This window comes from Brassica oleracea, chromosome C3 (genome assembly GCF_000695525.1).
Source record: "Brassica oleracea var. oleracea cultivar TO1000 chromosome C3, BOL, whole genome shotgun sequence".
NCBI classification, from domain to species: domain Eukaryota; kingdom Viridiplantae; phylum Streptophyta; class Magnoliopsida; order Brassicales; family Brassicaceae; genus Brassica; species Brassica oleracea.
In genome coordinates this window covers 52284528-52311165 of record NC_027750.1, presented here as the reverse complement: position 1 = coordinate 52311165, position 26638 = coordinate 52284528, and the positions used below count along the sequence as shown (strand labels likewise).

The 26638-nt window shown below is 35.7% G+C and overlaps 5 protein-coding genes across 9 annotated transcripts in view; 3 read left to right on the top strand and 2 right to left on the bottom strand.

Annotated features, from left to right (window-relative positions):
• LOC106332547 (probable LRR receptor-like serine/threonine-protein kinase At1g29720) overlaps nt 1-7181 on the top strand; it is a 12022-nt gene extending 4841 nt beyond the window's left edge. Inside the window, exons 4-25 of one of the 4 annotated variants that reach the window (XM_013771015.1) lie at nt 1689-1760; nt 1835-1906; nt 2513-2584; nt 2703-2774; nt 3089-3160; nt 3254-3325; nt 3423-3488; nt 3565-3636; nt 3781-3849; nt 3917-3985; nt 4062-4112; nt 4188-4229; nt 4311-4354; nt 4460-4845; nt 4938-5133; nt 5286-5306; nt 5388-5522; nt 5600-5718; nt 5809-6019; nt 6108-6339; nt 6408-6558; nt 6638-7181. In XM_013771015.1, coding sequence (XP_013626469.1) covers nt 1689-1760; nt 1835-1906; nt 2513-2584; nt 2703-2774; nt 3089-3160; nt 3254-3325; nt 3423-3488; nt 3565-3636; nt 3781-3849; nt 3917-3985; nt 4062-4112; nt 4188-4229; nt 4311-4354; nt 4460-4845; nt 4938-5133; nt 5286-5306; nt 5388-5522; nt 5600-5718; nt 5809-6019; nt 6108-6339; nt 6408-6558; nt 6638-7039 — 2698 coding nt within the window. In that variant the 3' untranslated portion in view covers nt 7040-7181. The remainder of the gene's footprint in view (nt 1-1688; nt 1761-1834; nt 1907-2512; nt 2585-2702; nt 2775-3088; nt 3161-3253; nt 3326-3422; nt 3489-3564; nt 3637-3780; nt 3850-3916; nt 3986-4061; nt 4113-4187; nt 4230-4310; nt 4355-4459; nt 4846-4937; nt 5134-5285; nt 5307-5387; nt 5523-5599; nt 5719-5808; nt 6020-6107; nt 6340-6407; nt 6559-6637) is intronic. The other 3 variants (XM_013771018.1, XM_013771016.1, XM_013771019.1) reach the window with 3 other exon arrangements.
• Nucleotides 7182-8432: 1251 nt separating this feature from the next.
• On the top strand, nt 8433-10678 carry LOC106332551. Of its 2 annotated transcripts, none has more exons than XM_013771023.1 (8): nt 8433-8549; nt 8925-9238; nt 9323-9448; nt 9585-9743; nt 9829-9947; nt 10021-10212; nt 10298-10388; nt 10478-10678. In XM_013771023.1, the coding sequence occupies exons 2-8, from the start codon at nt 8954-8956 to the stop codon at nt 10568-10570; spliced, it is 1065 nt and encodes a 354-aa protein (XP_013626477.1). In that variant the 5' UTR covers nt 8433-8549; nt 8925-8953; the 3' UTR covers nt 10571-10678. The 2 variants fall into 2 exon arrangements, with proteins under 2 accessions (XP_013626477.1, XP_013626478.1); XM_013771024.1 differs by lacking the exon at nt 8433-8549 and adding an exon at nt 8595-8834.
• Nucleotides 10679-13821: 3143 nt separating this feature from the next.
• On the top strand, nt 13822-17096 carry LOC106336156 (MACPF domain-containing protein CAD1). Its single transcript, XM_013774902.1, has 6 exons — nt 13822-14347; nt 14670-14908; nt 15001-15196; nt 15272-15455; nt 15550-15704; nt 16166-17096. The coding sequence occupies exons 1-6, from the start codon at nt 14060-14062 to the stop codon at nt 16802-16804; spliced, it is 1701 nt and encodes a 566-aa protein (XP_013630356.1). The 5' UTR covers nt 13822-14059; the 3' UTR covers nt 16805-17096.
• A 661-nt stretch (nt 17097-17757) lies between these two features.
• On the bottom strand, nt 17758-19495 carry LOC106328234 (GDSL esterase/lipase At1g29670). The gene is made up of 5 exons (XM_013766636.1): nt 19192-19495; nt 18922-19046; nt 18552-18797; nt 18209-18461; nt 17758-18116 (listed from the first exon to the last, which is right to left on the bottom strand). Exons 1-5 carry the CDS (start codon nt 19424-19426, stop codon nt 17893-17895), a joined length of 1083 nt encoding a protein of 360 aa, XP_013622090.1. The 5' UTR covers nt 19427-19495; the 3' UTR covers nt 17758-17892.
• Nucleotides 19496-23501: 4006 nt separating this feature from the next.
• On the bottom strand, nt 23502-26257 carry LOC106336472 (GDSL esterase/lipase At1g29660). The gene is made up of 5 exons (XM_013775307.1): nt 25878-26257; nt 25594-25718; nt 25245-25490; nt 24161-24416; nt 23502-23865 (listed from the first exon to the last, which is right to left on the bottom strand). The coding sequence occupies exons 1-5, from the start codon at nt 26119-26121 to the stop codon at nt 23642-23644; spliced, it is 1095 nt and encodes a 364-aa protein (XP_013630761.1). The 5' UTR covers nt 26122-26257; the 3' UTR covers nt 23502-23641.
• Between the last annotated feature and the right edge of the window lie 381 nt (nt 26258-26638).

Here is a 26638-nt window from a genome sequence, read left to right as displayed (position 1 = left end):
ATATTATACAGAAAAGTAGGAAAAATCGTGCAAAGGAAAGGTGGGTGGAAGAAAGTGGGAAGTTGGTTAATCCCATCAACTTTCAAGTGGTCCCCGGCAAGGATTGATACACCTATAGTAAATCGATCATAACTTATCCAATACAGCTTCAAATGACTTGAAACCACTTCTATTGGAAAGCTAACTCAATTTCCAGTGTCTCCACAAATTTTGAGCTTCAGAAGAGATTTTTAAGGCCTTCATCCGTGTTCATCTTTCACGCTCTGGCTTCAGAGCGGGTACGCCACCTCGCTGCCAAACCCCGCTCCAAATGTTTTGCTTCGTTTCTTCATAACACGCGCGAGCTACAGACCCCGCTCCACCAGGTCGCTCTACATATGGAGCGGGTACGCTACCTCGCTGCGTGAGGTCGCTCTGATAGGGAGATCGCTCAATGATCACTTTTAACACTTCTTTTGGACTCCAATTGCACTCAAAATCCCACCAATGGTCCTCTAACTCATCCATGGTGCTCTCCAACACCTGATATGTACAAATGCAATGATATGCAACCTAAATGTGCCTAAATGATGCTCCAAATGACCAAACCATGCAAGAATAAGAAGTTAAAAACATCTAAATTCACAAGATATCAATGTTCATGAGTCAGACTTAGGAGTTTAGTGGGAGTTAGATTTTTGTTGATTGTTAGAATTCTTAAATTCTATTAAGCTCTGGCACAAAATAAGAATCTGTCTTTCCAATGCATAAATGGTTGGGATTTTATATTTTCATCGTTTTTGGTAAAATCAAGTCCACCATGTAGTTCTTCCGTTGATAGATTCTAACAATTTTTTAAAGTCAAGTCCTATTAGTTTATAGATTTTACATTCTACTAAAATATAGTATCGTTGGTTTGATGAATTTGTTATTCAAAATGTTGTTTTTATTGATTTTATAGTTGTGTTTATATTCAGCATTGTTAGAATACTTCATATCCATTGGACTATAAAACTTATTATTTTTTTACTGATTATAAAACTTGTTATGACATAAATTTTAATGCATCTTCTAAATATACAACACTTTCTACAAATTTAACAAAATTGTATAAAGAAATAACATCTCAATGAAAAATTAATATAATCCCTCCAAATCAACCTAACTCTATCAAAATCTAAGACCCACTAGTTTCTATGGATTTTGCTACATATATTTCTATTTTTACTACAAAAACTCACTACTTAAAAGTTAAAACCAAGACAAGAAAGAAAGAAACGGTTTTCAGCATTGATTTTGTTCACTGTGTCTTGATTAGTCTTGTATTGAGGTCGAATTTAGGGGTTTAAGGGGTGCTTTATTTCGGGTCCTGAAGTGAAGTTATCTCATTGGGCTGATTATACAATGATGTTGATTAAGAAGCGCTGGATCTAAGTAGTGATTCAGGGTCATTCTATAGATCGCATTATTGTAATCGTGGTATAATCTCGAGTGAGGTTAAAGTCTGTATCAAAATGTTGGTGAATGAAAGTTGTTGATGAGTCAAAAAAAAAAACAGACAAGAAATAAAGAAAGAAAAAAGGATTTGCGGGGTAGTCTTAAAGTTTAAAACTTGATTGATCAACAAAACGTCTGTAGCCACTAGCCACAGTATCTACAAAGAGAAACATAACAAAAGTTTCTTACGAGTTTTTTTCTCTTACTTGTAGCGACTTATCCGCCAACTACCTTACTGGCACGATTCCACCCGAGTGGGTTTCAATGCCATATCTCACTTTCATGTTAGCTCCCTCTCTTTGTCTCACTATGATGCTTCATCTTCATGATTTACGAATAACTTTGAATATTCTCGCAGCTGGCTCTGCGGGAATCGTTTGTCTGGGAATTTACCAACTTGGTTGCAAAACTTCAAGAATCTGAAATTCTTGTACGTCTCTGAATGTCTTCCACTTCTGTGGCTTTTGATTAGTAATTTCAAGCTTATAACTTTCAAATTAAAATTAATTGGTGATAAGTGGATTGACTCTAACCCTTTATATATTAGTTAATTATTTTTTCAATTACCAACTAGTACTTCATTCATTAACACTCTCCTCATGTTCAACTGTGGAAAGACATCTACGGAGTGGCCAATATCGGGTGGTTCTGATGCATGTTAAACTATCCGAGTTTAACACGGTATCAGAGCCACTAAGTCTAACTATTAAAAGAAGTTTAGACTCTACATACACTATTATAATTCAGACCAAAAAGTGGCTTGTGCTCTCGGACTCGATAATGTTGGTCTGTGAGATTAATGGTTTGAAGGGCTATTATCTTGAGGGATGGTATTTGGATTATGTAGAGATTAATGGATCATAAGTTTTAGTGTTTAAAGAGTGTGTGAATATAAGCTCCTACATCAAAAGTTTCAGTGAGACGTAAATACTATATAAAGGATTTGGACCATTTTATTTATCGTCAGTTGGTTTAAGTTGGAAGTCCAAGAAATTTAATATTGATTCAACTGATATTGTGGTGATGAAATTTTCAGAGGGGTTGAAGGCAACCAGTTCTCTGGTACGATTCCTGATGAGCTTGGTAACTTGACCAAGCTTGTAAAATTGTAAGATAACCTTTGGCTTTGCAGATATTCAAATCAGTTTTGATATTTTGTATCTAAATTTTTGGTTTAATGCCAAAAATGTACAGTGGTAGATCTTATCTGAAACTTGGTTTTGCAGGCATCTTGCATCTAATCGATTTACAGGAAGCTTGCCAATCACTCTCGCTCGACTAGTAAATCTTGAACGACTGTAAGTTGTTGTCTTCCTTTGAAATGATAAGTTTCAAACGATTTTTGACTATTTTTGACATTGTTTTATGACCACCTAGATTGAACTGAAACATAATTTAAAGCTTTTTTTTTTTAACATTGGCTTTCTTGCAGAACACTTATTATATATACTTCGTAGTATATGTAGTTTGGTTGTGAAATTGATCTTGACACTTTCCAAACGCATACTCTTTAGTTAAGCATGTGGAAAGAATAGTCCAGAAAATCATATTTAGTTGTTTGTAGGTTTTTTTTTATATGTTACAAAAAAGTTGTTTGTTTTTATTTTTGCAGTTGGATAAGTGACAACAAGTTTAGTGGAACCATCCCAGCATATATTGGCAAGTGGTCTCGGCTCAGAAAGCTGTACGTAAGCTTTGTCCCTTCATTGCTAATTTTTAATTTCTCCTTGTGTTTCTGCTTAAGTGCCGTCTAACATGTATCAATAATGGTCAGCAGATCTCTACACGCGAGTGGACTGAAAGGACCTTTTCCTGATGCAGTGGCATGCCTAGAAAATCTCATTGATCTGTAACTGACTTATCTTATCATAGATTAGCAAAAGGACAACTGAACTCATGTTTTAAGGATTATATATATATATATATATATATATTCATATGCGCAGGAGAATAAGTGATACCACTGGGATAAACTCATTTCCAATTCTAACCAGCAAAGTCATTGAAACCCTGTAATTTATTTTTCCACCTAAACTTATTGTTTATTAGAAATTTTCAAACTAATGGTATATCTGTTCTGTGTTCCAGGATTTTGAGGAATGTAGGTTTGTCTGGTCCAATTCCTTCTTACATCTGGAATTTGCCAAACCTAACTAGACTGTAAGTTCTTTGTCATTTCTGCGTTTAAATGCCTTGAATATACAATTTGTTTGTTTACAAGTATGTCACAGCTAAAACGTATATTTAACTAGGGTTATTTAACTATATACCAAAGAATATTGATTTACAAGTTGTTTAACGCAGAGATTTATCGTTTAACAAGTTGACTGGTGAAGTTCAGGACATACAAAAAGCACCAAAACTCACGCATACGTAAGTTGTTACAATCCAAGATTTGGGTATGTTAATCCAAGATTGAGAATCATTGGTTTTCTTTCAGCTATCTGTCTGGCAACATGCTTTCCGGAAACGTTGAGTCTGCTTTTTTAATCAACAACAAACCTAATATGTACGTTTGACCTGCTTGTATGGCTTGAAAAAACTTGCCATGCATGCCAACTAATATTCTTCTCGGTTCTCTACAGAGATCTCTCTTATAACAATTTCTCTTGGTCATCTAGTTGTCAAGAAAAGAGGTATGAACATGATATGGAACATCTTTAAATCTTATATTTTATAACTTGATAATGTTGAAGTTTCTGTTGAATCAGTAACATTAACACATACCGGAGCTCAATTTTGAAGAATAATTTGTAAGAACAAGAATGGATTATATTTTTGAATGGTTGTTGCTATATGAGATACCTAAATGTTTTTATCGTTTGTTCATACAGAACTGGCCTTCTTCCATGCGCTGGTCCAGTCAACTGCAAGACCTGTAAGTACATGCATTCTTTTTTTTTGTCAGCATACATGCATTAATTCAATATTGACATAATGTTTTTTGTTAAATCCCACTCTTTCTACTCATTGTTGATTGTAGATCAGCGATCAATACATATAAACTGTGGTGGAGAAGATATAAAGATTAAAAACTCTTTCGGTAAAATCACTTATCAAGCAGACAACAGTAAAACCATGGCCGTAACAAATCATCACCAGGAAAACTGGGGAATCAGCAACACAGGTGACTTCACCGATGATGTAAGTGATGATGACACGTTCATCATTTCAACTAGTTTAAGACTATCTAAAGATTCTCCCCATCTCTATAAAGCCGCGCGTCGATCTGCTCTCTCTCTGGTTTACTATGCATTTTGCTTGGAAAATGGAGCCTACAATGTGAAACTCCATTTTATGGAGATCCAGTTTTCAGAGAAAGAAGTATACAGTCGTATAGGCAGACGCATATTTGATGTTTATGTTCAGGTAAAGTGTCACTATATTTGATTACAGAACTCCTTTAATCAAGCGTGGAAGATTAAAGTACATTTCCTTTTGTCTTTTCTCTCCCATATTAGGGGAAATTGTTTTTGAGGGATTTTAATATCAAAGAGGAGGCTAATGGGACTCTGAAACCTGTTGTGAAAGAACTGAAAGCTAATGTGACAGACCATTTGTTAGAGATTCGGTTGTATTGGGCCGGGAAAGGGACAACCCTCATTCCCAGCAGAGGAAACTATGGTCCTCTTATCTCTGCTATCTCCTTGTGTCACAGTAAGTACCCCCTTATTCTCTGCTGCAGCAACTTTACTCCTTTACATTCAGTTTTCTTACTCTGAAGTGTCCACAACTTCAAATTATCTCCTTCATCTTCTTTACACTGGTCCACACCTCCTACTGACAATATTCATCTCTTGAAATTTCAGGTCTGGAACCACGATGTGGAGGTTCTTACACAAAAGAAAATTTATTTCTGTAGATTGGTTTTTATATATACATATTTATACTTTCTAGTGTCTCATTTGCAGCGGAGAGAATAAAACATCACATTAGTTATCCCCTAATCTTGGGGGCAACAGGTTCTTTGGTAACAATTACTCTCTTAGCTGTGGGAATATATGCTCGGAGAAGACGCCTAAAATACAATAACACAAGAAAACGAGGTACCAGAGTATGAATCCATTTATGTTTAGTTGTTAGCATTACTAATGATTTTCTACTGGACATATGATCACAATAGATCTGAGAGCACATGGTTTGCAAACTGTTTGCTTTACATGGAGGCAACTGCAAGCTGCAACGAACAATTTTGATCAAGCCAACAAACTTGGAGAAGGAGGTTTCGGTTCTGTATTCAAAGTATACTAAAACTAGAACACATGCCAAGTTTTTCTCAAGAATTTATATGGCTGTTTATTTGGTTTCTGATATGAGAAACATAATATGCAGGGAGAGCTGTCGGATGGAACTATCATAGCAGTGAAGCAGCTTTCTTCCAAGTCATGCCAAGGAAACCGTGAGTTTGTGAATGAGATAGGCATGATCTCTGGTCTCAATCATCCAAACCTTGTCAAGCTTTATGGATGCTGTGTAGAGAAGAATCAATTGCTTCTCGTGTATGAGTACATGGAAAATAACTCCCTTGCTCTTGTGCTGTCTGGTAAATAAAAGTTATTCAGCTTTTCTTTACGTTTTTACATGTAATGACATCACATGTTAAGTGACATCATTTCTCTTTGGTTTGCCAGGTAAGAGCTCCATGAAACTGGACTGGAAAGCAAGACAGAAAATATGCGTGGGAATCGCAAGAGGGCTAGAGTTCCTCCATGAAGGATCGATGATCAGAATGGTTCACCGTGACATCAAAACTCCTAATGTGCTTCTAGATGCTGAATTAAATGCAAAGATATCTGACTTTGGATTGGCTAGAATCCATGAAGAAGAACACACTCACATTAGCACCAAAGTTGCAGGAACCATGTTAGTACAGAACATAAAACAAACATCACAAAAAACTTATCTCAGTCTTGTCTTTTTTTGTAACTTAGGGGATATATGGCTCCTGAATATGTACTATGGGGTCAACTAACGGAGAAAGGAGACGTGTATAGCTTCGGAGTTGTGGCAATGGAGATTGTTAGTGGCAAGAGTAATACTAAACACAAGGGAACTGCTGATCACATCTCACTTCTTAATTGGGTAACCTTTCTCTTTTGTCCCTTTGATGTCTACAAGTTTTCTTTAGTGAAACATCTTTTTGTTTTACATGGAAACTCAGGCGCTGTCACTGCATCAGAAAGGGAACATACTGGAGGTTGTAGATCCAATTCTTGAAGGTCATTTCGATAGAAAAGAAGCGGTGAGGATGATCAATGTTGCTCTTGTTTGCACAAACTCATCTCCAGCGTTGAGACCAACAATGTCAGAGGCCGTGAAAATGCTGGAGGGAGTAATCGAGCTAACACAGGTTTCGTCAGATCCTGGTATATACGGAGACGACTGGAGCTTGTTAAAGCTGAGAGACATTGATGATACACATGGAAGCTCGAGCACGTCTGGTGTGACCGATCAAACAAGAACAACAACGAAATCCTCTGTTTCTGGTTGTGATCTCTACCCATTATACCCTGAATCCATGACCCTAAACTCCACAGTAGAGTATGATTCCTCATCACTGTAATATCAAAAACTTTTACTCAGACGGTAGATTAAACCGTTAGATTAACTCTCTCTACACTAGTGTGAAAGGGTCGCATTTCACACCATTTCATTTTTCTTATAACATGTTTACTTTGGCCTTAATTGTTTAATGCTCTCTACATGTTCACACCATTTCATTTCACTGTAATATGAAAAGTAAAAGAAAAGTTCCAGAAGTTCTTAATTCTTCTGGTTTACAGCATAGTTTTGCTAAATTTAAAAAAAAAAGTCCACTCAAATCCATTGCATAACCATAATTCTCCAAGTAATCTAAAACCTCTACAGCATCTCTAGAATTACCTTGATTTTTATACTGAATCGAATGTCTCTCAATAGTAATATCTCGAACAAGACTTGATGAAGAAACTGTTGTGTGTTTTCCAACCATCGGATAGCGTTGCCCATGGGTCTAGAGAAAGAAGACATTGAGCACCGAAGGGTGGATGAACATTGCATTGCACTTCCACTCTGGTGAAAACACACAAACAAAGACACAAAAGACATTTGAAGGCAACAAATGATCATTGTCGAGTCAAAACCTAATAAGAATATCGCATTGGCAAAATTAACATTTTCTACAATTCTAGTGTCTAATTTAATTTCGATTTGACGTAGTTCCCAAGTTAAAATATAGATTTGAATTTTTTTTGTTTGCTAAAAGCATCTCCAACCCAAGACCTTATTTTAAATGGAGCAAAACTTCAAAATGAAGATTTGAGGGTTGATTACTCCAACCATGAAAAAATCTTTAAAATTTTATTTATTTGCATTATAGCTCTTGACATTAACAAAAGTTACTAATAATGATAAAACTTCACAGATACATATAAAACATACTCTTTTAATATACTATACAACACACAATATTACAATATTATATAATAAAAATAATATAAATTACATATAATAATAAAACAACACATACACACAAATTTTAGAAAGTTACATATAACATGCCAAATTACTTAAGCATTATTTCCTTGAGATATGTAATATTTAAGTGTTTATTTTTTTTTTCAAATTTGTTTAATGTGTTATTTTGTGTGAGCTTTATTTAATGTATTTTTCTATTATATGAACTTTATTTTAATGTTATGTAATATTTATTTTATTTTATTTTGGTGTATTTAAGTTATTATAAATAAAGTTACTAGATATATTTGTAAAAGAAAATAATTGTAAAGAATAAAAAGAAAATAAATAGTAATTTTGAGGATTTGAAGTTGGATTGGAAGGACTAAAATTTCATTGAGGTTTAAAGTTTGGGTTGGAAATGCTGTAAACCGGATCGGTCAAGGCCAGAGCGACAGGTAATCTCTAGACGCAGCGTTTTGAAGCAAGGTCGTGAAATTTACTCTAACCACCAATTTCAGGGATTCTTTGTGTGTGTTGGGGACTTGAGAGCCATTCACTCAAACACACAGAGACAAGAGGAAGAGAGACATGAAGACTGCCTTTCTCACTAAACTCTCTCTTCAACTCTAAATCAGGTTTTCTTCCTCTTCTGTTTCTTTCAGTGTTTCTATTTTCCTTGAAAGCATCCCTTTTGTTTCGTATCTTTGATCTCCACTTTTCTGGGTTTGATGGCTACTGATTAAATAAAATTACAATTTGCGTAGATGATTCCAAGTTCCTCGTATCATCATATGTTTTAGATTTTTTTTTGGAAAATTCGTATAGTATTGATAGTCACACATTTGGTTTTACTTAGAGAAAGTTAGATGATTCAAGCCTTAGCTCTAAAGTCTCGGTCTTATTAATAACCCAAGGATTTGGTAAAAAGTTTATGACTTTCTATGATTTTAGAAGTTGTGTAACTGAGCTTCCTACAAAAAGTGACTCTCTTTTCTTTTTTTTTTGTTCAGAATATTGTCAGGTGGCAAAACAAAACCCAATGGCTATGGTGGTTTCTGGTGGAAAGATGCCACTTCACGCCAATGCTCTTCCTCTAAGTATCATCAACACCAAAACAAGAGTCCGACCTGCAGCATCCTCGTTTCCGCTATTCTCACCCGCTCCTCACAGTCACAGCCCTTCCAGCTCCCTCTCCATCCGCTTCAAGCCCTTGCAGCATGTTTCCCGGTCTCTCTCCGTGGTATCTTCTGTTCTGTCAGAGGACAGAGCTACTGGAGTTAGTGGCTCTGGGGGGACAGATGCATTCAAGCTGACATACTTGGAGGTAAGGGTTGCCTTCACAGAATCACATGGACAACTTCAATAATTCCATAAGCATATGTTGACATGTCTTTGTTTTGGGAGTTAGGGAAATAGCTGGCTATGGGAAACCGGTGGATTGAGAATCTTGGTTGATCCCATTCTTGTGGGTAATTTGGACTTTGGAATCCCATGGCTCTATGATGCTGCCAAGAGATTTTTGAAGGGCTTCAAGGTAACACTTGTTCTCTATTCATATCATAAAATAGCCGAGATCTCTCCCAATGAATCTGTTTTGCATTGTTAGTTTCATCATCTTATCTCTCATTGTGTTTGTAAGTTTCCAAGACTTTATATTTAATTTAATGCAGCTTGATGATCTCCCTGAAGTTGATTGCCTGCTCATAACTCAAAGCCTTGATGACCATTGTCATCTAAACACCCTCAGGCCACTTTCCAAGAAATCTCCTGACGTAAAAGTTATTGCAACTCCAAATGCTAAGCCTTTGCTGGATCCTCTTTTCAGAAATGTGAGGGACTTGTTTCGTATCTCCTAGTCTCATTTCTTCATCCCTATGCTAATTTAAATGAGAAAGATTTATTTACTGTGGTTAGGTGACTTATCTAGAACCTGGAGAGACCTACGAGCTAAATGCAAGAAACGGTTCTAAGGTTCGAGTCAAAGCCACAGCAGGACCTGTCCTCGGTCCACCATGGCAACGCCCTGAAAACGGGTAAAAAAAAGAACTCTCATCAAGCTACCAACCTCGTTATGGATATTGATTTATATTTCTGTTTTGTCCTCAGGTATCTTCTTGCTTCCCCTGAAGATCAGATATCTCTCTACTACGAACCGCATTGTGTATGCAACATGGAACTTCTGAAGAATGAAAGAGCCGACATTGTAATCACACCGGTCATCAAACAACTTCTCCCACAATTTACTCTAGTTTCTGGCCAAGAAGACGCTGTCCAGCTCGCCAAAATCTTAAAAGCCAAGTAAAATAATCATCTCGCTCTCTTTGGTTTATCCATGTAGTCTCAAGAAAATGTATATAGCACTCTTGCATTACTTGGACTGTAGGTTTATTGTGCCGATGCAAAACGGAGATCTTGATGCAAAGGGGATTTTAGCAAGTATTATTAAGAAAGAAGGAACGATAGAGTCATTTAAGGTGCAGCTTTCTTAACCAAAATATGGAAACATAATCAAAGTTTTGTTTTATTTAAGACCAATAATGGTGATAATGGCTTGTGGATGCAGGACCTATTGGCAAGAGAGCTTCCCAAAGCTCAAGTGTTGGAGCCCATAGCAGGCGTGCCGCTAGAGATCTTGCCTCCAACGTCAGACGTTTAGAATGTAACGGTTACATGAACATGAGGATACACACATGTATATATTAGGCATTTTGTTGTTTTATTTTTCTGTAATGAACGATGATTAAATATTTGGGAAATTGGGCCATATAGCCACACAAAAAAGCATAATTCACGTAATAGCTATTTACCCTACCAGGCATATACACGCCGTGATATATACATATAAATATTGTAATATCCCTTGCATCAATCGGCCCAATCTACTAAAAAAAATAAAAAAAATTAATTATTAACCCCCAAAAGTAATTCGTGGTTACCGTCGATGGTTTGCTCCATCTCTTCGAGCCCACGTTTTGTTCCACATCGTCGACAGCGTCGGGTTGTTGGTCTTCTCTAAGTTTATTCCTTCTGAAATCTTCCACCGCCACCATCGTCCCCAATTCTGAAATTGAGTGCGAAAAGACATCGTTACAGATCCAAGTGCTCCGAACCTATTTCAGATTTTAATTTTATTCAAAATATTATAATTATATATTGTAGTTTACATTTGGGTTTGATTTTAGTGATTGGATTTTAGGATTTATTATTTAGGAATTGGGGTAATGTTTAATATTTAGGGGTTATGAATGGAGTCACAATCTAACTTCGACCATGTGGAATAGAACATTCAATGTATACGTATGTGGTCAATGATATATACTATTTCAGATTTTGATTTTATTCAAAATATTATAACTATATATTATAGTTTACATTTGGGTTTGTGTTTAGTGATTGGAATTTAGGGTTTAGTATTTAGGAGTTGGAATAATGTTTAATATTTAGGAGTTGTGTATGGAGTTATAATCCTATACTATTTTGGCATGTGGAATAAAACATCAGTGGATATGTACGTGGTCAATAAACGTATGACGTGCATGACTCCTCCTCTTTCATGTGAAATAGTTTCTAGGCACACTTAGCCATATATTATATGGATTATGTGGATACATAAATAATTTTTTTACCGAGTAATGGCGAAGAGAAAAGGTATAACCGGATGAATTAGGATGTAAATGTTAGTTTCTTAATTATGTCAAAATCATTGTTATTTACTTAATTTGTCTCCCAAATATGGCTAATACACAAATAAGCCCTTAATATTTGCTATATGTGCGAGTTTATTTATGATCTTCGTGTTGCCACTGGTTGTGAGGCGATGATGAGGTAGGCGTTGCTGACCCTAATTTGGGTTTCCGAAATTCACACCATTAGTTTTTTAAAAAAAAAATTAAGAGGTTTGGGTTTGTAATTCGTCTAAGGTATAACTCAAACGGTGTAATTTAATTTTCTTTAGGATTATAGACTTTTCTAGTTAACTTGTATGTGAAAACTTGTAGATAATCTAATCGTTTTAACTACAAAATTAACTCATTTAAAATTAGTCTTTTCAAACCACCTATGCGAACCTTAGTACGTACTCCATGAAAAAAATTCTGAAAAGTGTGTTTAACTTGCATGATGTTTGAGTCCCTTGTTTAGGGATATCAAATGGATTATCTAGGTTCAAATAATCATGTCTAACTAGATTTTTTTCTAGACATTGATAGTTCAATTCCAAAGAAAACCATGGCTAAATCAAACTTCGACTAAACAATTTAAATGTTTTATAAAAGAGAGTCAAACTTTATGGATGAAGAACATGAAAAATCGATAACGAATTTGATGAAGAAGTGTCATATCTTAGTGAATAGTTGATGAATAATGAAAATCATGAATCAATTTAACTAAATTTTAATGAACGCAATTTTAAAGTGAGAAACAAAAGAACTTGATTTTAACTTAAGATAAAAAAAAATGACTAAGTATGAATCAATTATTTTGCTTCACATCAGTTTAAACTTAGATTTTTAAGTTTTTTAGATTGATCATCAATCCAAGCCACTTTTGTTCTTAGATAAAATGAGATTAGTAACTTTGAACATGTTTCAGATATATGTATATATATATATATCCTGTTCATTATGTTTTAGACGCATTCCACCGAACTCCCATCCATAGTTAATTTCTTCAAAATTTACAATTTATAGTTATTATCTAACAAAAATGTGCTGGAAATGTAAAAAAGATGTTTAAAAAAAAAAAAATTTCTAAAATATAAATCATTTTGAAACAATATGTATAGACAATCTCTATACCGCGTCTATTTTTCTTGTGTCAACCTTCAAAAACATCAGCAACAACTCTCTTAATCCAATGAAGCAGATAATCATATACATTCAACCAAATCTAATTCAAAGCCAAATGTGTCTTCTATATATTACTGTGTAGGGATGAAATTCTTCTTCTTGAACTCAATTCTGAAGTGCCAAAACCCAAGAATTGGTTCACCTTTGAAGTTTTGGTCAATGGTAAACCGGATGGCAAGATAGCTGTTTCAGGATGACGGGTTCGTGTTCGCTACACCGGAAGGCGTCAGAAGAATGGAAAGATTTTTGATGACAAATTCAGTAAAATGCTTAAGTGGATTAAAAAAAACATTATGTGACAGGGTACTTGATGCTTATGTTGTTGGTTGCAATGTGCAGGTAATGCTACAATGCGTATAAGATTCAATTTTAGCATTCATGGTATGAAACTAATTTTGTTTTGTTTACACATCATTTTGTTTTGATCCCAATTCAATTTTTTTTCTGAATACCATAGACATGCATGTTGGTGAGAACAGAAGATCACGGTTACTCTAATATACGGGTAAAACAATCGCAAATCGACCTGTTGTTTATCCTGTTAATGGGAATGCTAATATTGTCTGATTCATATAACATACAGTTATAACATACTCCTTCCGTTTCAATTTAATTATCGTTTTGGAAAAAAAATTTCGTTTCAAAATAAATGTCATTTTATAGTTTCAATGCAAAATCATGCGTTTTATTAATCTGTATGCATAAAACTAGAACGACAATTAAAATGAAACGGAAGGAGTATTAGATAAATGTTACTTTTGAAAAGAATCATAGAATATATACAACTTGAATTAACATAACGAATAAACAATGTACTTTGTCAAAAGACATATTTAATATTTTGACCGAAACTTCTTTACTTAGTAAAACGAAACATATTCCCCGAAAAAGAAAAGCATATGCTCCCTCGATTTCAAGAACAAGGACATGATGATATAAGGAAACCCTGAATAAAAGGGCAAAAATTAAAGAACATAAAGTCAAAGAATTTGTCTGTATGGAAATGAAAAAAGGATCTAATTAGCAAACTACAAGACCAGTCAAACCTAAGAATCTTCTTGATATCACACACAACAAAATATATATAAACAACAAATAAATAAATAAATAAAATAAAATAAAAAATCTGAAAACGCGGTTTCTACGATTATTGGAGTCAAAACCAGCAATGGTGTTGGTGAGAAGCTAAATCGAACAACAACAAAAAAAAAAAGCTCAAAACTTTCTTCTTCTTCCTCCTCAATCAAACTCACGAACCCTAGACGACTTCGTAAACCATCATCGCCGCCTTATTAGTCATGGAGAATCGTAAAGGAGGAAACTTTAGCGTACCCAGCTCGGAAGCTTTGACCACGACGCTTCGCAATGCGATCCAAGCTTTGGGCCGTGGTTTCGATGTCACATCCGATGTGAGGCTTCTGTACTGCAAAGGAGCTCCTGGGTCGAGACTTGTTCACATCGAAGAAGGACAAAACAGAGATCTTGAATTGTCCGATGGGTTTTTTCTTCCTAATGTCCCAGTTGATATCGAGTGCTCACCAGGCGAAGAAGGCATACAAAGAATCCCTGTTTGCACCTTCCATGAGGTGATTTTGTAGCTTAGGATTCTTAAGTCTTGGTGTTGGAAAATGATATTCTTACATTAAGCTGCCTTTATGTCTTTAGGATGTTGTCTGATTTGATATTTGTGGAACATAAGCCATCCTAATTAACCTTTGGACTTATCTAAATTTAGATGTTCAAAATGTCATTCTTACATTAAGCCATGTTTTGTCTTTTGTCATGTTGCCTGATCTGATATTTGTGGAACCACTAGCTGACAGTAACCTTTGGACATTTCCAAATTTAGAAGCTTGGGACAATTGGTGGATTTGTATTTTAATTTTGTTTTTTTTTTTTTTTTGGCAGATGGCAGCAGCTTTTAACGAGATATCAGGTGTCAAAGGGAACATACCACTCGGATGCTTTAACGCTATGTTCAACTACACTGGCTCTTGGCAAGTAGATGCAGCTTCCACAAAGTCTCTCGCAGTCGTTGGATACTTTAATCGGCTTTATGAAGTCAAATTAGCAAAGCTTACGTTGTTTTTGCGCAATGAGATCAAACGCGCCGTGCCTTCCTCATGGGATCCTGCTTCCTTAGCTAGGTATATAGTCTCTCTTCTTTAACAACTCCCTGTGTCCCTTCAGTTCTCTATCTTATGGTTTCTTTCTCCACTTGTTTACTCCTTTGGCACAGTTTTATCGAAAACTACGGCACTCATATTGTAACCTCTGTGACGATTGGTGGAAGAGACGTGGTCTACATCAGACAGCATATGTCTTCTCCTTTACCAGTATCCGAAATCGATAACTACGTCAATGACATGAGGAAGCACAGGTTTCAAGATGCAGAGAGTCAATCTATCACCGGGCCGTTGAAATACAAAGACAAGGTTAGACTAGGCGAGATTATTCTTGGTAAACAGAGTTTAGTTTCATTATGTAGCTGAAAGAGCTCTCTCCTGTAGGATATTACAGTAATATTTAGGAGAAGAGGAGGAGACGATCTTGAGCAAAGCCACACTAGATGGGCTAAGACGGTACCTGCAGCTCCAGACATTATCAACATGACTTTTACTCCTATTGTCTCTCTCCTCGAAGGTGTGCCTGGTCTAAGGCATTTAACTCGTGCTATCGAGCTTTATCTGGAATGTGAGTTTCTATTTATTTTTTTTTAAAAGAAAACATCTTTATATTTGAATCTACATTTTTAGCATTCTTACAAACATACAAATCTGTTTACCAGATAAGCCTCCTATCGAAGATTTACAGTACTTCTTGGACTTCCAAATAGCTAGAGCATGGGCTCCTGAGCAGAGTAACCTCCAACGTAAAGAACCTGTGTGTGAATCTCTTCAGTTCAGCTTAATGGGTCCCAAACTGTTCGTCAGTGCTGATCAGGTATACAGAAAACGGAATATTCTTTCGGTTTGGTTTATTGTTTAGGTTTAGGCTTGGTCATTCAGATATTCGGTTCGGGTTGGTTATTTCGGGTATCAAGTAGTTCGGGTAGGGGAGTTTAGGATCCATTTAAAATCCATGGAAGATGGTAGTCCTTTGGTTCGGTTTAGTTCCAGTTTGATTCTGTCATAGGTATTTGGTTATTTTATATTTATATAATTAATATTTTTTGTATAAAAATGGTAGTACATAAATTTGGATATCCATTTGATTCTTGATTCGGTTTTCGTTCCATTTAAATATTTTGGATTAGAAATATAGGAGCCGTTTGGGTATTTATGCGATTCGATCCAGTCTCGGTTTTCGATTCGGTTTGATTCTTTGGATATCGGGTAAAATTCCAGGCCTAGTTAGGTTTATAGATAAACTGAACATATTGATTGCCATATGGGTATTTTCAGGTAACGGTTGGGCGTAAACCGGTCACAGGTCTCAGGCTAAGCTTAGAAGGAAGCAAACAAAACCGTCTCTCTATCCATTTACAACACTTAGTCTCTCTCCCCAAGATCTTGCAGCCACATTGGGACTCTCACGTGCCGATAGGTGCACCGAAATGGCAAGGACCAGAAGAGCAAGACAGCCGCTGGTTTGAGCCTATCAAATGGAAGAATTTCTCTCACGTAAGCACCTCCCCGATCGAGCACACGGAGACGCACATCGGCGATCTTTCCGGCGTTCACATTGTCACCGGAGCCCAGCTCGGTGTTTGGAACTTCGGATCAAAGAACGTTTTGCATTTGAAACTACTCTTCTCTAAAGTCCCTGGTTGCACTATAAGACGGTCTGTTTGGGACCACACGCCGGTTGCTCCCACCGGGAGGCTCGAACAGGGAGGTGCGTCTACATCGAGTAGTTCGTCTGAGGAGAAGAGAGAAGACTTGTCGGGGCAGGCAGGGAAGCTGGCTAAGATTGTGGACTCGTCTGAGATGTTGAAAGGGCCACAAGATTTGCCTGGACATTGGCTTGTGACTGGAGCAAAGCTAGGCGTTGAAAAGGGTAAGATTGTGTTGCGTGTGAAGTATTCGTTGCTTAATTATTGAGAGGTTTTAGAAGATGAGATCATGTTTTTCCGACAGCATTCTTTGCACAGCGAATCTTTCTTGTACATGGTTCGGTAAGCAAGCAAACGCTCGGTTGGGTTCGACTTTTAGAGTGCTTTGGTTTTGTATTGGTTGACTATTAAGTTTTAGTCCGGTTTGGGTTCTGTAGACGACTTTTATTATCAAGTCGGAGATGTAAATTTTTGTGTGATTCAGTTTCAACACATGGTGGATGTAAGGACGTTTCATATCACGTTTCTGTGAAATTTGCATGCCATTTATCGTTTAATCATTTAATCATTACAAAAGAAAATCAAAGATGGCTTCGAGCTGGTACGAAGATCAGGTGACTCTTGAAGATCCGGTGATGGTTTCGACATGCTGGAACGACAATCATGCAGAGGTTACCAGTGAAACAAATGAACATTCATGTCTCAGCATTTTCAATTTATGTTGGATCAGGGCCGGATCTGAGATTCACTAGGTCCACCTAATCAACGATGAGTTCCTCCAATATGCACTCCCATGCTTATAACTTATGATGTTAAGTCAGGTTCGTGGGCTTATTGCCCGAGGGCTGAGGCCCTGAGCTCAAGTAACATAACCAAAACGTACGGGAAATTTTGGTGCACCTGGAGATAGATCGAGGTATGTCTCTGTACCAAAATATCCCCATAAACCAGACCAATTCAATGTAAACGGTTCCTAAAAGTTAGTATACCAACTAATCATATGGTTTAACAATTAGGAGTAATCATTTAAAATCAGACATCAATAAGAATCACGAAACTTATAGTGGTGAAATTGGGTTCGATTTTTTCCGGGTTAGTTTGGTTTGCACAATCATTGGTCCCCTGTGTTTCTTTAGGTGACAAGTTACTGGAAGCAACATGTTAAGTGTGTTCTACTCGATATCGTGACTATAATAGCAATTCCTATGAACAATGTGTATGAATATATATAGAAATGGTTGATTTTCAAATTTATGCCAAAAATATAACATATGAAATGACAATACACGAGAAGATACACACATTATTTTGTGGAACTTCTTTTAGTTTCTTTTTTATTTTTCTCATCAGTTTTCTTCAAAGCCGTGCCAGCCCTGAGATATCCATAGGGTAAGCATCTGAAGGCGACTCTGCCTTGTACGATCTCCTTGCGATAACAATGTTTGCAGCTTCAGTTGGGTGAAACGCGTCCCAGAACACGTACGCGTTTCTGTCTCTACATGGTCTTTGTCCCGGTAAACATGTGATCTGACCAGCATTTCTCCCGATACCACAGCATCCTGCGTTCGTCACTCTAAACCCTGAAAAAGAAAACATTTCAAACCTATATCAAGTTCGGTTTCTTCAAATATAAAAAAAAAAAACAAAACCACATGTGTATCAGTGTATATACCAAATCTAGACGGGTTCTTGATCATGTCCTGGAAAATGTCATAAGCATTGATGTAGGTGAATTTCGCATCAGGGTGGTTGTTGTTGAGCTGATCAACCAGAGACCGTAGCTTGCTGTTGAAGATTTGGTTTGCTGAGTTGATTCTTTCGTCGCAAGTCCTTCTGTCACGACTACGAGCGAGCGCGTTAGGACTACAACCGATTGCGCCAATTCCTATCAATGCAAACTTCCTAGCTCCATAGTTGTATAGTGCCTACACGAAGCTTGTAATTTTATGTTAATTAATTATCTAATGACATAAAAACAGAGTTTGGTAGACAAGCCATATTTAGATGAAACGTACGTTAAGCTGAGTGCTGTAGCGACTGATGAGATCGTTAGCGTATTGTTCTGGTGTGAATTGTCTGCTAGAAGAGTAGAACGTAGGCATGAAGTAGTTGTTGAGGTAGTCATTGCTTCCCATACCAACAGAGTAAATGCATCTCTTGAGGTAATCAGCTGCTTGAGTCTCGCCTCCTAGCAGACTCACCACCTGCTGCACCGTGTTCTGGTAGTTCCTAACTTGCCCGCTAAAACTTATCCTTTGTCCCTTCATTTTTCAAGAAAACAAAAAAGGTTAAGAAATCTTCTAATATTCTTTCTTTTTTTCTTCTTCTAATATTCCTTTTAGGTATAAAGATTGTTGATAAAAAGTGTTATATATTTTTAGTTACCAATTGTCGACCGGTTTCTTCTCGGATTCCGGCAGCTGCAGATGCGTAATTAACTCCTGTGAGTATTTGCCGACCTCTCACACTATTGTACGCAGGTATGTAGTCATTAAATCCAAGTAGCTCAGCTTCAATACATCACAGAGAAAGGTCAAAACCATATTAGACTACGACTATTAATATTTTAGATACATTAGATTACGTAACTAGTATTAACTCTGTTTACTTAAAAGTGTTATATTGAGAAGATAGATTGTGGAAAAGGATGCATACCGATCTCGTCAACGGTGGTTCTTCCGTTGGAGAAACGGCCGGTGGGGCCGCCAAAATCGATGCCGTAAGGTAAGTAATTGGCTCTTGCAAAAGAAACAAGACCGTTGTTGTTTCCATTGTCAACCAAAGAGTCCCCAAAAATAAAGTAACATGGAACTTGTTGTGCTTTTGTTACACTAAACGCTGAACCCAACACCACAAACACTACACACCATTTCCTTAAGTAACTCTCCATTTCAAAACCAAAATCTGTTGAGTGACAAAAGAGATTGGAAATGGAAAGTGGAGTGATGTGTAGAAAATCCGTAGAGGTTGTGTGTATTTATATGCGTAGCATTAATGTTATGTACTCACTTTAACATTGGTGGCTTCAATGAAAAAAATCTGTTTTTGTTCTCATCCATTGATCAAAATTAAATACTAGTACTTATTTAAACTTTGTATGTGCCGACAACCTCATCGACAGCAATCACAGACTTAAGAACGTCATTATATTTAGCTCAAAAAAGATCATCATTGCTTTAAAGAGTTTAAGTGATAAACTGTACGTTTAGGTATTTCATATTTGGTTCGGTTTGATTTGAGAGTTTCCCTTTTGAGTATTTAAAAGTTAAAAATATAAGAATCATTTGCATATTAAAAAAAAAAGCGGATTAGTTTTAGTTTGGTTTGAATAGTAAAGTAAGTCCATATAAAACTATGAAGAAACAAAAGCAGAAAAGAAAACAATTTGATTTTTTTCTAGTAATATCAAAACTATAATCAAAACTCAACAATTCTCATACAAGTAAAAAGCATATGCTACCTCTGATATATATCTACTTACCATAATATTATTTTTGATAATTGGATGAAGAATTTTATCGTCTCAATCTTTTTAAAATTTTGTAAAGATATTTTGCAGCATAATCTGAGAAGACAAAAACGCGTACGTAGGTTTTGACAAAGCCACTTGTACGTCCGAAGTAGAGTTTATTCCACGTACAAAATCCAAACTTGGTTAATTCATCAACTAAAATCATTTTATATATACCAAATCAGATATAAAATCGTGATAGATCGTGTATTATTGGTGTCACTTCCTGTGTGTGTACCTATATATATAAACAAATGTTTGTTTCCCTCCTGTTGCGCCACGTCATAAAGTCGTTGATTGTAAGTGCGACACATGTCTTCTTTGCCTAAAACTCATCGTTTCATTAATTTTTGATGTGGGCTTCTGCGTTTCATAATTGTTTACGGTTTAGTGGGCTTTTTGTTCACACCGTGATATAGCCCAAATACAGAGAGATAGTCACTATAATGAAAACATATGTAAAGACTGAAACTTTTGAAACGAGAAGGAAAAGAAGGACCGTACCGTGAGTTTCTGGATGCTACTGACTTCGCCTTGGTTGGAGGCGATATCAACGGTGACGGTTCATTTCGCCGCCACCTCCAGTAACTCAATAACATTTAAGAGTTTAAAATTATTGGAGATGTATTTTGCAGAGTATGAAGAGGCAGAGGGAAGAGGATGATGAGCAACAACACTGAAGAGGTTAAAAAAGAAAATCGAGCCAATTAATAAAAATATTCCACAGTTTAAGCGGTGGAGAGTAAATCAGATCGGTTTTTCAATTCCACTATGACTCGATCAAGAGAGAAATATAGTTTTTTTTGGTCCAAAAAAATATAGATATTATCAAAGCAAAGATTGCTCCGAACGAATCATAAGAAGATAAGGGAAGCAATCAAAGGTTTTCATTTCATTTTTTAATTAGTTATTGGGAAGTAACATGAATGGAAGTGCCATACACGCGCAGAGACATGCGTGTTGGTGAGATATGAGATACATATTTTAAATTTAAAAGGGAAATAGACAGGAAGCAATGCGTTCTATTCCCATTGGATCTTTTTTTTTAGCCTTTTGTTTCAAAGAAAAACGACAGAACATAACCAGATTTACTTCGGTTTAGTTTAGATTCGATTCAGCTTAAATGCATGCATGATTTTAAGCTACACAAGTTTCATTCAATAAATAAACCAAATGAAATTTTTATTGTAAGAAATTGGGTTAATTAAAATTCATAAGACATAAAACAATAAATAATTAAAAATAATTTTATAATTATCTAGCTATTTATAGTTATATAATAGTTATATATCAAAATAACATAAATATATGATTATAATTAATATTTAAATAAAAAACCTGGGCGTAACTCGGGCCGGTCCTAATATCTATATATAATAAAAGATTTCAATTATTTAGAATGGAGAGGAAAATTGGTGAAAAGAAAACAGATGAAGAATTAGGTTTGAGCATTAAATGAAAAAGTGGGTTCTTCGTGAATAAATCAACGACTTTGTATCATAATTGACCAGGGCCGGTGATGCTTCCATGTCTCCTCCAACTCATTCAATTTAAGATCGTAGGTGAAACTCTTAGCATAGGATAATAACACATTTATTATATTATATCTTGCATGATATACGGTGAATTTCCACGTATACAGCTGTCTGGAAACCTCATATTGGATACTAGAGTAGTTTAGGATCCGACTCAAACTCAAACGGCTTGGCGATTCACTGGTTCTTCAAATTTCAATATATCAAAAGACATTTACAATCCAACGCTAAGCGATTGCCACATTCCCCTATTAACCAAATGTACTACCACTTTGTAACTAAAATCATTATGGACTTAGTGGCGACAGATACATTTGCCCTTAAATGATTTCTTCACAAAGGTCTTGGTCATAACAGAAGTCATGTTTTCAAAAAACCAATATGTAGATTCTAAGTATGTATAAGATTAAATGTAAAGGCATAAAACTTTTCCAAGATATATCTAGAAGACTGATCATTCAATCTTTCGACCGTCATTAGTCTCAATCATATAATCAAAGAAGAAGATAAACAAGGTATATTAATCAACCAAAAACAAGAAGTTTGAATTATATTCACTTTTTGAGATTAAGATCACAATCAAGTAATGATTGATAATCATTTAAGCTTGAATTTTAAATAACATATTATATTAGAGCATGTACGTAATTAATATTACGTAGGATGAGATTTGAGAAGAAATAGCTAGGAGATTTTCATGACCACGTAAGATCGATGAACTGAAAATGTAGTATGGATGAGATGGACATTTGGATTGTTTGATTCGGTCACTTTTTGTTTTGATGTAATACTACTATGACTGTCACCAAAGTGACCAAACTGTAGCTAAAATTAATTGTTTGAGTTCGGTCTGATTTAATTTTTCAAAAAAGAAAATTTGATAACAAATTATAAAATAAATTAAATACCTGTAACAATATCAATTATATATCAATTAGTATTTAGTAACGTCATTTAAAAACTTTGGTTTATATTGAAAAGAATTCTGATTTATTTAGTAATTTCGTATTATATCGGTTTCGTTTGCGTAAACATCTTAACACCGATTGGTTTAGAACTAAATTCGTATTTTCGGTTCGATCGGTGATATATAAAAAGTTAAAAACTATAGGATATCGCGAGATACATTGGTAAGAGGTTTTCATGAAGGTGTTCTTATAGATTTTTACAAAAAAAAAGTGGATGCAGATAGCGGCACAAAAATCAATAGCACACCATTTTATACTGTTTCGTGTTGTACAACTTTTTGGATCATCTGTTTGTTCGCATTGTAACTCCATTCGTTTGGTTGATAATTTTGGTTCGACTGGAAAAGCAACATGTTTCAAGAAGAGTTTTCAAGGCTCGAAGCTTACAAGCTTTTTCAAAAGATGCTTAAGCTACTTGATATATTTAGCTAGGATGTCAAATCGAGTTCTAGACATGTGTTCTTTACAAGGTTTCTCCCTATGCATGAATGCAATCTAAATGTTTCTAGACTCAATCCTACAGATGCAAATGATGCAACAAAATGCTTCTTTTTGTGATTTTCGAAATTTTTCATTTTTTTTTTTTTTTTTTTTTTTTTTCTTTGGAACTCTTAGACCATCTGCAACGGGTTTCTTCCCGTTAGAATTCTTAAAATATATATTATATATATATATATATATTATATAGGTATAATTAAGTATCTATAGGGTCCACAATTTTTGTGAAACCCCATAAGCAAAAGTTTTTTTTTTGATCAAACAAAAAAGACAAAATTCTTAAAATCTCATATTTATACCAATATAATATATACATACATATATATATATACATAATACATATTTTAAGAGTTCCAATAGGAAGAACCCAAGTAATCTTCCTGGTATGATCGCAACATTTTTCATTTTCTCTTATATATTGATTATTAAATCCCAAGAAAAAACAAAGCATTGTGGAAGTGAACCAGAAAGTGCAACTTTTATAAAGTATAACAATGGTACTACATATCATCAGAATATTTTCCCAGTAACTGAATTTAGAACTAGAAAATCATAAGTACATTTGGTTGAAAGGTCTCCTATTCGCTGTCCTTTCAAAGCCGTGCCAGTGCTGAGATATCAATTGGATATACGTCAGAAGACGATCGCGCATTGTAAGATCTCTGAGCAATGATCGTGTTCGCAGCATCCGTTGGATGGAACGCATCCCAAAACACATACTCATTACGGTTCGGGCACGGGCCTTGTCCCGGTAAACATGTTAGCTGGCCTCCGTTCTTTCCAACTCCGCAACACGCAGCGTTAGTAACCGTAAACCCTGAAAACATTTACCCACAGACCCAAATATATCAAGATTCAAGAAAACCTTTTTAGCATAAATTACAAAGAAAATATAATTTTGTCACGTTTTATTTTTGTGATAGAGTTAAGATCATGGCGGATCTTGGTACAACTCAGTGATATATTGACACTGATCCCCCAAAGGTTTTGAAGATATAGATAGGTATAGGTATTCAAATTGTTTTTTTTTTATTATTAAAATTTTACTAAATGTTTATGACCTTCAAAATCTCAAAACCGACCATGGCTAAGATTCATGAAGAATTATATACCGTAAGTAGAGGGATTGGCGATTATGTCCTGGAAAACGCCATAAGCATTAATGTAGGTGAACTTAGCATCAGAGTGCTCGTTGTTGAGCTGTTGGACCATAGACTTAAGCCTGTTGTTGAATATTCGGTTGGCCGAGTTAAGACGCTCCACACAAGTTGTTCCATCGGGGCTGCCCTGTGCGAGTGCGTTCGGGCTACACCCTATGGCTCCCACTCCTACCAATGCAAACTTTCTAGCTCCGTAGTTGTACAGTGCCTTCATAAACACGCAAATAAATATTGTGGAACAAGCAATGTATACTCAGAATTGAACTAGATAGATCCCTCCTAAAGAGCTAAATGTGAAACTTATAACCAAAACTAAAGTTTGGGTACACGGATACTTTTTCACGTTTATAGAGATTAAAATTTAATTTATAAAAAAATATTATGTTTATTATTTAATGTTTGGTGTATATCTTGTCTAACTCTATAGATTCTGTTGTTACGTAAAAACATGTCTAATGGGAGGTTCCTACCGTGAGATTCTTAGAGCACCCGTAGTGGTGTTACCCAAAGAATAATCTTTAGAAAAAGTGTATTTTAATTTTTTAAATATTATTTTTTTTTTTTTTCAGATAAAAAAATATATATATATCAACCAATCGCGGGTCGCTACATGTCGTGGGGATCCGTAAATAGTGCAAGGATTCACTAAGAAAGAGTCCTTATTTAGAAATTTTAAAAATTGAATCCTTAGATTTTGGTAGGGTCCACTGGTTATTTAATTATTTTTTCCCTAAGAACTTTCACTTAAGGACTCCCATTGCGGGTGTTCTTATATTCCGCTAAGAACCCCACCCTAAGAACTCCCCCTTTAAACATGCTCTAAGGCTTGTTTGAGATTACTTTCGACAATTTGAATTTTTTTTCAAAAGGGATAAAGGTTGAAAATCAATATTGATTTGGACCAAATCATGTTCATATCTATTGGTCAAAAATAACTATATCTGACACACACATACTCACACAAAACAGAGAAGTTACTGCATAGAGCATAGTCTCATCAAACCAATTTAACATCACTGAACTTGAGAGAACTTACGTTGAGTTGGTCGCGGTAACGATTGATGAGATCATCAGCGTACTGTTCGGGAGTGTACTGTCTGCTAGTGGAATAGTACTGAGGCATGAAGTAATTATTAAGATAGTCATTGCTTCCCAAACCAACAGAGTAAATACATTTCCTAAGATAATCAGCAGCAGTATTCTCATCTCCAAGGAGTTCCACCACTTGTGCCACTGTGTTCTGATAATTCTGAACTTGTCCACTAAATGGTATCCTTTGTCCCTTCATTCCCAAAACCAAAAAAAACAAAAGGAAGAAAAGCTATTGTTTTGTTTTGTCTTATATGGAAACATACATAGATTTATCAAAATTTTGTTCTGGTTACCAATTGTTGACCGGTTTCTTCTCTAATTCCAGCAGCTGCAGATGCGTAGTTGACTCCTTGAAGTATCTGCTCTCCACTCACATCACTATACGCAGGAATGTAGTTATCAAATCCAAGTAGCTCAGCTTCATTATATCACAAGAAATGTCAAAACCCGATGTTAGATTATGATTATAACATTTCAAATCTCACTCTAGTTTAGTTAACCAAAATGAGATTACATCTCTGAGGAATAGTGGGGAAAACATGTTTTGTAAAGAAGAAAGATATAGTTTAGGGTTTACCGATTTCATCCACGGTTGTTTTTCCATTGGAAAAGCGACCGGTTGGCCCGCCCAAATCAATGCCGTAAGGTAAATAATCGGCTCTTGCAAGAGAGGAAAGACCATTGTTGTTTCCATTATCAACCAAAGAATCACCAAAGATGAAGTAGCATGGAACTTGAGGCTCTGCTTTTACATTGAACCCTAAACCTAGATATAAAACCAACACAGAAACCAAACACCATTTCCTCAAGTAACTCTCCATTGACCACAACCAGAAAAAAAAAACACTTAGGAACTGATTTTTATGTATGGTGTAACACAATGTTTCGGTGAAGTGAGTTTTTTCTTTATAATGGGAAATGTAGGAGTCGTGGTGGTTGTGAAATGTGAAGAACCCAAAGAAGTTTTGAGTCTATATAGGGAGGGAGTCGGAAAATGTATTGTTATTGTTACGAAAGATTAGCCGCAAACGTTGAAAAATATAAAAGATATGGGGCCCGCTGCACTATTTGCACAGTGAATTTCTCTTCTATATAAACGATCGTTTCGATCGATTGTAATCACACCATTCCTTCTTCTTCTAATAACACATCCTCTCTTGCTATCAGTGTTATCTTCTCATACGGGTATAAAATTTTGCCCTTATTTAAATTTCTTCGATACAATAAAATTCTAGTTTTTTTATAACACGTTATCAGCACGATCACTCTGCGATTCGGTAAAATTTATTTGTATCATTTATACCCTGTTATAATGGTCGGTATACCGCCTCTACTATT

Excerpts from the sequence above, each read along its gene's own strand:
- LOC106332551 (XM_013771023.1), top strand. The coding sequence starts at position 8,954 with ATGGCTATGGTGGTTTCTGGTGGAAAGATGCCACTTCACGCCAATGCT. Across the intron at positions 9,239-9,322 it reads TCAAGCTGACATACTTGGAG|GGAAATAGCTGGCTATGGGA; the intron begins GTAAGGGTTGCC and ends TTTGGGAGTTAG. Across the intron at positions 9,744-9,828 it reads TGGATCCTCTTTTCAGAAAT|GTGACTTATCTAGAACCTGG; the intron begins GTGAGGGACTTG and ends TACTGTGGTTAG.
- LOC106328234 (XM_013766636.1), bottom strand. The coding sequence starts at position 19,426 with ATGGAGAGTTACTTAAGGAAATGGTGTGTAGTGTTTGTGGTGTTGGGT. Across the intron at positions 19,047-19,191 it reads AACCACCGTTGACGAGATCG|CTGAGCTACTTGGATTTAAT; the intron begins GTATGCATCCTT and ends GATGTATTGAAG. Across the intron at positions 18,462-18,551 it reads GCTACAGCACTCAGCTTAAC|GCACTATACAACTATGGAGC; the intron begins GTACGTTTCATC and ends AGCTTCGTGTAG.
- LOC106336156 (XM_013774902.1), top strand. The coding sequence starts at position 14,060 with ATGGAGAATCGTAAAGGAGGAAACTTTAGCGTACCCAGCTCGGAAGCT. Across the intron at positions 14,909-15,000 it reads GATCCTGCTTCCTTAGCTAG|TTTTATCGAAAACTACGGCA; the intron begins GTATATAGTCTC and ends CCTTTGGCACAG. Across the intron at positions 15,197-15,271 it reads CGTTGAAATACAAAGACAAG|GATATTACAGTAATATTTAG; the intron begins GTTAGACTAGGC and ends TCTCTCCTGTAG.
- LOC106336472 (XM_013775307.1), bottom strand. The coding sequence starts at position 26,121 with ATGGAGAGTTACTTGAGGAAATGGTGTTTGGTTTCTGTGTTGGTTTTA. Across the intron at positions 25,491-25,593 it reads AAGAAACCGGTCAACAATTG|GGACAAAGGATACCATTTAG; the intron begins GTAACCAGAACA and ends TTGGGAATGAAG. Across the intron at positions 24,417-25,244 it reads GTTACCGCGACCAACTCAAC|GCACTGTACAACTACGGAGC; the intron begins GTAAGTTCTCTC and ends GTGTTTATGAAG.